The sequence below is a fragment of the Triticum dicoccoides genome, chromosome 4B (assembly GCF_002162155.2).
Source record: "Triticum dicoccoides isolate Atlit2015 ecotype Zavitan chromosome 4B, WEW_v2.0, whole genome shotgun sequence".
Taxonomy (NCBI): Eukaryota; Viridiplantae; Streptophyta; class Magnoliopsida; order Poales; family Poaceae; genus Triticum; species Triticum dicoccoides.
Window position 1 is genome coordinate 146,258,100 of NC_041387.1, and position 7,658 is coordinate 146,265,757.

Sequence of the window (7,658 nt, forward strand, 5' to 3'; positions counted from 1 at the left end):
CGCTTCTTCCCTCCCTCTCCCTCTCTCCCAAGCCCGATGGCCGCGCGATTCCTTGGCGATGCGGCGACGACCAATGGCTTCGGCCGCCGCTTGCTCCACGAGTGGGAGGCGTGGCTACTCTTCGAGGCGAACATCCCGGCAATACCGGACATGCGCGTCGGGCCGACGGGGTGGAGGCTTAGCAACGGGGGTGTGCCCATTCCCCCGGTGCCCGACGTCGAGGCGCGCCCCGCCTACTTCGCCGCCGAGGTGGACCGCGTGCGAGCCTCCCTGACAGAGGAGCAGCGCACCCTCCCCCAGTACGACGCCGACAACCACGCGTCGTGGGCAGCGTACTTCCAGCACCGCCAGGAGCAGAGGCTGGCGTTCACCAATGCGGCGTCGGTGGTGGGCGGCGTCAAGAACAGCGAGGGGTGCCGCGTATGGTGGGGCACCCCCAGCCGCACGCTCCAGGACGTGCTGGAGCACCTCGAGGGCGGCAACGACCCGCCGCTGGCATACCCTGCCGCGGCGGCCGCCCCGGTCCACCGCCGGCGCGCCGGGCAATGGATGCCCAGGAGGTTCGGCTCCTCCTCAACTTCCTCCTCCCACTCCTCCTCCCGTTCTTCTTCCCACTCCTTCGGCTCACCGGCTGTGTTCGGCGTCAAGGCCGAGCCCGCAGCGGAGACGCCGCTCGTGCGCCGGCATCTTCATAAATGAGGGCGGCCGGTGCGCCTCCTCCTCGGCTCCTTCGCGCTTCGTCAAACCGAAGACGGAGCGAGGGCTTGCGACCGTGAAAACGGAGCCGGGGCTCCCCGCCGTGAAGACGAAGCATGACGCCGGGGAGCTCGACGAGGCGGCGGTCCTGAAATGGGGGCGCGGTGACTGGCTGCAGATGGAGACGGAGCGCAAGTGTCGCGCCCTAGAGCACTTCGAACATCGGCGCCGGGGCCACGGCGAAGGAGGCGTCGTCGTCCTCGACGACAGCGACGACGATGACGCGCCGCCACCGCCACCGGTCCACCATGGCGGCGTCGGGCAGGGGTCCAGCAGGGGCGGCCGCGTCAAGGAGGAGAAGGCCGCCGCCGCCGACGGCGAGGATGGCGGCGACTGCGGCGACTTCGTCGCGCTCAGCGACTTCTTCGGTCCGTAATTGTAGTTTCAGCCTTTTTTTAAATAAATTTGCTATGTAAAATGTCAAACATGTCTAATATATGCCCAGTTTGCCGAATTTTAGCCGAACTTTGCCAAACACTTTTTTTTAACACAAACGGCGTCTGGGAGCGACCCTGGGGTCGGCGACTGGGAACCCACTCGTCCCCAGACCGATTTTTTGCGCCGGCTCGCCCCCAGACGGCGATTTTACGCGCTCACTGAGGGGCCAACGGCTGGAGATGCTCTCAGGAGGACACGCAGCGACCCAACTTTGCTCACAATCCTCATTGTTGCCACACAGATCTCCTCAGCCGGCCAACTCCAAATACGAAGCCTCCAAGGAGGGAAACGGTGCCAAAAGGGTCGCGATCGTCCGATCCAGGAACCTAGATTTGAAGTTTCCCTCGAAGCATACAGGAGGGAAGGCCAACCCAACACCACCAAACGCCGGCCAGACCAACCTGAAGAGGCGTTGCTGCCAACGTTGAGGCGTTGCTGCCAACGTTCGCCGCAGGGCTTCGCCTTCTCCGGCGACGGTGAGAGAGGGAGGGTGGAGATGAGGGGTTGGCGGCGGCGCTTTAGGTTTCCGACTCAGGGACACTGCCCTAGCAAGCAGAGATCAAGGTGTCCTCATCATTGTAGCATGAGAATGTGTAGCATGCACAATCTGAAGAAACAGAAAACTTATGAAGCCATTCCACATACTAATTCACTCCCTGGAAAGGAAGTTTCACTTCATAAAGTAAAGTTGACCTCCATTTCACCATATCAACATAAGAGCTCAGCAGTTCATTTCTAGGGCTAAACCCTGCTGGTTTTCGGCAAGGGCTCACTCTGTCTTATCAGCACCACATAAGACCACAGTGAGAAAACTAGAGGGCCTTACAAGCAGCAGCAGCAGCAGCACGCGGATCAGATTTACAAACCATGCAAAACAAGAAAATACGCACGGCACAAGTGCACCCACACACACCCACGAAACGCGCAATCCACAGCTTGCAAATTTATAACTGAACCTATTTCCTTTAACTCCAGGCAACATGAACGAAGGAGGCTCGGCTCTCACCGCACCCTGCACGCCGGGACGGCAGCCGGGGCGCATTTCGGGTTTGGGATGGCCCTGTAGTGGACATTGTTCCCCGTTAGCCTACGGTGAATCCTGTAGTCAGGGACATGGATGGACTGAAAGCTTGCATCGCTGCCCTGCAACTGCAGTGGCTCAAGGGTCTCCACCACGTCGCTCATCAGCGGCCTCGCCTTGGGGTTCTGGCTCAGGCAGTAGTATGCCAGGCTGCAAGCCTTGTGAGCTGCTCTGACTGAGTACTGCCCCTCCAGCCTCGGGTCGATGATCTGGAGAAGCCTCCTCTTGTCATTCAGCTTGGGGCAGGCCCAGTCCACCAAGCTGTGCTCCCTGCTGGACCGTGACTTGTCGATGGACTTGCGCCCTGTGAGCAGCTCCAGAAGGACGACGCCAAAGCTGTAGACGTCGCTTCTAGCAGTCAAGTGGCCTGCTCATATTAGGCAGATACATGCAAACAATTCACCGTCAGATTCTGCTAATGATACTCCTATGTCGAGCAAATGATGTGTGGTTTCAGCTCATGCAGTAGAAATGGTACTTCTGTGACTGGACAAAATGGAATCGGTGTCTTCTAAGAAAATTAGTTACTCCAAAGGAAATTTACAAAATGAGGACAGTACCGGTCATCACATATTCAGGGGCAGCATAACCATATGTTCCCATCACTCTCGTCGATACATGGGTCTCATCACCTTCTGGTCCAGCTTTTGCCAGGCCAAAGTCAGACAGCTTGGCAGTATAATCCTGTGTCAATTCAAATCAAAGATAAATGTCATTATGTGAATCATATAATTATTCCTGATGGTTATGCGTAGAACTGAAAACAAACAAGGCATGCGCAAGTAATCACTCAACAGAGTCTAGCAGAATGTTCGAGGTCTTGAAATCTCTGTAGATAACAGGCCTTTCAGCATTGTGGAGGCAAGCCAACCCTTTGGCAGCTCCCAAAGCTATAGACATCCTAGTAGCCCAGGGTAAAGGGGATGCTGTCTCTGACAGAGAAGAAAAAAACAAGATATGTGGTTAGCAAAATTTCTTTCCTAACCAATACAAGTTTACTCCAACACATAAGTACAAATATAGTTGATTAGTATAGTGCATATGCCTTAACTAATCAATATATGCATATAGTTTCATTTATAAATGCACCAAAATAATGCAAACTTCCACCGTAACATGCAGAAGGAATGCATAACAACGGGTGGGGCAAAATATGATGATGCTTGTATCTCATAATGATAATATTTACAGGTCTTAGATTCAGACTCCAATTGGGAACCAGAAAGACTGCCAAGTGCCACCCAATTGGCTTACCATCCACAACCAAGCAAACCAGAATGTTTAAGTGAAGACTTGTTCAAGTTGCTAAACTATGAGGAAGTCAGAAAAGTTGGGATGATTAACATGTCAGTTTTAACAAGATTGTAGAAACTAGTACAAGTTTCCCCAACTACAAGTATTTTGGTAGAGGGAGTATATATCTCCTAAGTACAATTTCCAACAATAGTACATTCAAATAACAGACCAAATTGTACTCAGTTCAAAAACAAAAGATACCATTTACTGGATAATCTCTGGGGTGAAAATTTTAAGCCCTACAAAGTTTAGGTTGAAATGAAATTTTGCCTGAATTAATCCCGCTACTAATCATTTGCAAAATAGTACAAAGTTGATAGAAGATGCCAAGGCACCTACTTTAGATCCCGGCAGAAAGAAAGAACATGTCTAGCTATATGGCAGACAAAGAGGTGTTGCACCGACAATGCTTAGTTGAAAAGCACATAAATTTTATTGAGCATTTTATGATCAGCTTAAGGTTTTCTTATCAGTGAAGATGGCATTCAAGAAAAGAGAGGCGAGAAAATGAGTAAACATATTGTGCGAGAGAAGTTGCTAACAGTAAGAGAAGTATTACTTCGAAATAAATGATTTTCTAGACTTCCTCGAAACATGAACTCGTAGACAAGCAGCCGGTGATCATCTTCACAGCAATATCCAATCAACTTTACTAGATTTGGATGCCTTAGCTGCCCCAGGAAATTAACCTCGGTCTGACCACGAAACAGAGAATGAGTTAACAACGAAACATATTGACAACTCATTAGCAAAATGAGAACTTCAGCAAAGTACTGACTTAACAGGGTAATGACAGTATGCAAAAATAATAATTCCGAAACAAGTTTAATAGCATTATCTTAGCAGTCATTCACATTAACATACGAAGTTAAGTCTCTTTGATTGGTGATATTGCTTGTCTCAGCACACCAAGTACATAATTATGTCAATTACACGAGATAGATACTAATGACCTTTACCATCTTATCAACTTCCCACATTTTGATCATAATGGATACCCAGCATAAAGTGTTTTTACTACAATTTAAACTCACCAAGGGTTATTCAGATTAAGTAATCAAATTTTGTATATAGTCCTCAATGTGTGTTTTCATTGCAAGGATGCTTATTAGACACATGAGCATGACTGCATGAACCACAGATACATAGCATCTGCAGATTTCACAAGACTGCATGCATAACTAGGATATATCAAAGTTCTGGTATAAGTATAAAATTTATGGATGTCCATGCACACAATAAACACTATAGATCGTGGAAAATACTGAACAATTTGGTGACTCACAAGCCATTCCCTGTGTCCTTGATGTCCATCTTTGTTGAGCACCTTGACAGCAACAGGCAGCGATTTCAGGCCAACCCGGACATTCTCGTCTATATAACCCTTGTAAACAGTCCCAAAGCCTCCTTCACCAAGAACATAAGCGGCACGAAAGCTCTTTGTGATTGTTTCAAGCTCAAACAATGTGAAGGCAATCACATTGTTGTATATGGAAATGTCCTTGGTATCTTCAATCTTGCCAGGCGTTGAAGGATCACTTATGTCTGAAAAGGTCCGGTTGTGCTTCCTATCTGCAAGAGCATTCTTGGCAGAATGTTGCAGCAAGTGCAGCTGCTGAACTGAAGACATGTCATAGCAACAACAAGTGTGAGAAATAAAGACAGGTTTGCAAGGTGTTATTATACATGTATGAAAAGAAAGTTCACAAGAAATTTTAATAGACAGTATAAGTTTTACACGAGCAAGGGTAAACATGTTAGGACCAGTGGACCAGATCTACTGCAAGGTTGCAGGCAATAAACCGAAAAACAATCTTCAAATTGCTCACACGATTCAAGTAGGTACTACTAGTACAAGAGATTATGTTAATTCAACTTGCAGGATCATGATTTTATTCTGCAGAAAACCGAAGAGAGTAAACACTGGGGTGGGGGCACCCCAACTGCAGATGGCAAGGAGATGTCCCTAATGAAGCCAATCAAGCAGAATTCATGATGCGAAAAACAAGGGGATAGGATAAAAGAAAGCACAGGAGAAGGGCAGCTCAACAAGCAAATGCATCAAAGAGGAAATCACAGGTCAGCGGTCTACAAATATATAATCAGTACAGTAAAAGAAGAAACTTGAAGGAAGACCCAAGGAGATGAAGGCTTCCACCAAAAAGGATGGAACTTGAGCAAATGCATACGCTAAGACCAAATCTCTGCTGAAGAAGAAGAAGAAGAAGAAGAAGAAGAAGAAGAAAGACAAAAATGTAGAGCAGATAAAAATTCATCCGAGCAGCCCCTGGAAAAAAAAGTCGAACTAAATTCGCTACCAAAATCACCAATCCGAATAACCAAGAAGGAACTTCTGGCAAATTCCGCACCGACAAAGAGATCCCATGAACTTGCATGCAATTGGAACCCACCAGCCCGAGATCCCGGCAACTACCAGCCCCCAACCGCCCTAGAAAACAGAAATCTCCAACAAACAGAAAGGCAACCGGCCAGGCAGAGGCCCGCACCTTGCGCGTGCGCGGCGACGACGGCATTCTCCTCCCGCGTGCCGCAGTTGCCCATCGCCTCCTCCTCGCCTCCTCGCCGGCGTCTTCTTCCTTGCGGTGTGGGTCGGTGCGCTGGTGGGAGAGGTAGCCCAGCCTCTCATTCTTGGCGGGGGCCGACAGCCGGCCTCATGCGGTCATGCCACCCGCGAATGCGCCTCCTAGTTCCCCCTCCTCCTCGAAGCAGTGAGCTGTGCGTGCGTGCGGCGTACGAGGAGAACAAGGTGCGAGGCAAAGCAGGCAAGCAAAGCCGGCAGCGCAACCGTGGGCGAGATGGAGACGGCGAGGAGTGAGTGAGGAAAGACTCTTCTTGTTGTTCTTGGCTTGGGTCGTCGTCTCCTGAGCGAGTGAGATGCGTCGTGACTCGTGAGAAAGCGCGACGCCTCCTTAAAAAGTGCAGTAGTGCTCCCTTTCACTCCACAATGCCTTTGCCACAAAGAAACCCCAGTTCTAGATTATTCGATTCTTTGAATTTCCACCAAAAGATCACGACTTTCACCAAATTTACAGTCTTAAGGTAAAACTTAATACCGACATTTTCAGTCCTAGTTTTTCGGTGATGTTATGTGACAGGCGTCAGCTGGAAAGAGGGTAGAGCGAATATATTTTTCTGACAGTTTTAGTTGCCACGTGAGATCAAACGGTGATAGTTTTAAAGAAAAAAAAAATATGTTGTTCTCAAGAAATTGTCAACCCCTGTACAATGAAAATTGTCATCTAAACGTTCGCAAATGCCACCCCTTCCAGGGGACGTTTGCTAGCTAAAAGAGTCCCTAATTTTTCATACATTATGTCTATTGTACTCCATCATTCTCTCCTTCTCGGAGAAATACCAACGCAACTCACAAGTAGCAGGCCGGGGGCGGAGTCGTGGTCGGAGCTGTCGCGGCCAGGGACGGCGGAGGCAGGCTGCTCTCCCGATGGTAGCTGGATATTCGGGAAGATCTTGAACAGTGTTAGCCAGGAGGCACAAGATGGGCATCTAGCCATCCGGCGTAGATCGGACAGTACAAAAAGCGTGTGACCCCAATTTAGTTTTCAGTCAACTGACGTGTGACCAGTCTCGCACCTTAGTGTTAATCTCTTAGGGTATTTCTTCAGATCAGAGATATGTGTCATTTTTAATATTGTGTGTTTTCTGCATTTTCAGCCACACCATATTCCTTCTCACCGGAGCTGCTCCAACAAGCGAAGCATACACCAGAAGGGAGCTATAGTCACCACTCAAGAGTTCCCTGCCTCGAATGTGCCTACCCGACATGGACAGCCACAACAACCGCAGTGCCATTGACAAATCAGCAGATAATGCTCACTCTTATGGAGGGCGACCAGATAGGTTGTAACCTCATCTTACTTGTGTGCAACATTAATGGCTTCATTATTCATCTAAGCATGGAAAATAGATTATCACATGTCACTGTACATTTATGTTAATCTCTTAAGAGTCTTACTTCAGATAAGAGACTTGTTCAGGAGTTAACATTGTTCCATAGTTATCATCCACCAGCCAATGCTATCCCACAGACTGGTGATTATACCACTTC

The 7,658-nt window shown here is 48.7% G+C and overlaps 1 protein-coding gene across 1 annotated transcript; it reads right to left on the reverse strand.

Annotated features, from left to right (window-relative positions):
- Window positions 1-1,853: 1,853 nt before the first annotated feature.
- On the reverse strand, window positions 1,854-6,486 carry LOC119295524 (probable serine/threonine-protein kinase PBL8). Its single transcript, XM_037573954.1, has 6 exons — window positions 6,079-6,486; window positions 4,857-5,191; window positions 4,131-4,266; window positions 3,071-3,207; window positions 2,836-2,959; window positions 1,854-2,642 (listed from the first exon to the last, which is right to left on the reverse strand). Exons 1-6 carry the CDS (start codon window positions 6,131-6,133, stop codon window positions 2,197-2,199), a joined length of 1,233 nt encoding a protein of 410 aa, XP_037429851.1. The 5' UTR covers window positions 6,134-6,486; the 3' UTR covers window positions 1,854-2,196.
- Between the last annotated feature and the right edge of the window lie 1,172 nt (window positions 6,487-7,658).

Coding starts and splice junctions, on each gene's coding strand:
- LOC119295524 (XM_037573954.1), bottom strand. CDS start 6,133: ATGGGCAACTGCGGCACGCGGGAGGAGAATGCCGTCGTCGCCGCGCAC. Junction 3,208..4,130: donor AGAAAATCATTTATTTCGAA/GTAATACTTCTC, acceptor CTTCTCTGTCAG/AGACAGCATCCCCTTTACCC. Junction 2,643..2,835: donor CCCTGAATATGTGATGACCG/GTACTGTCCTCA, acceptor TAATATGAGCAG/GCCACTTGACTGCTAGAAGC.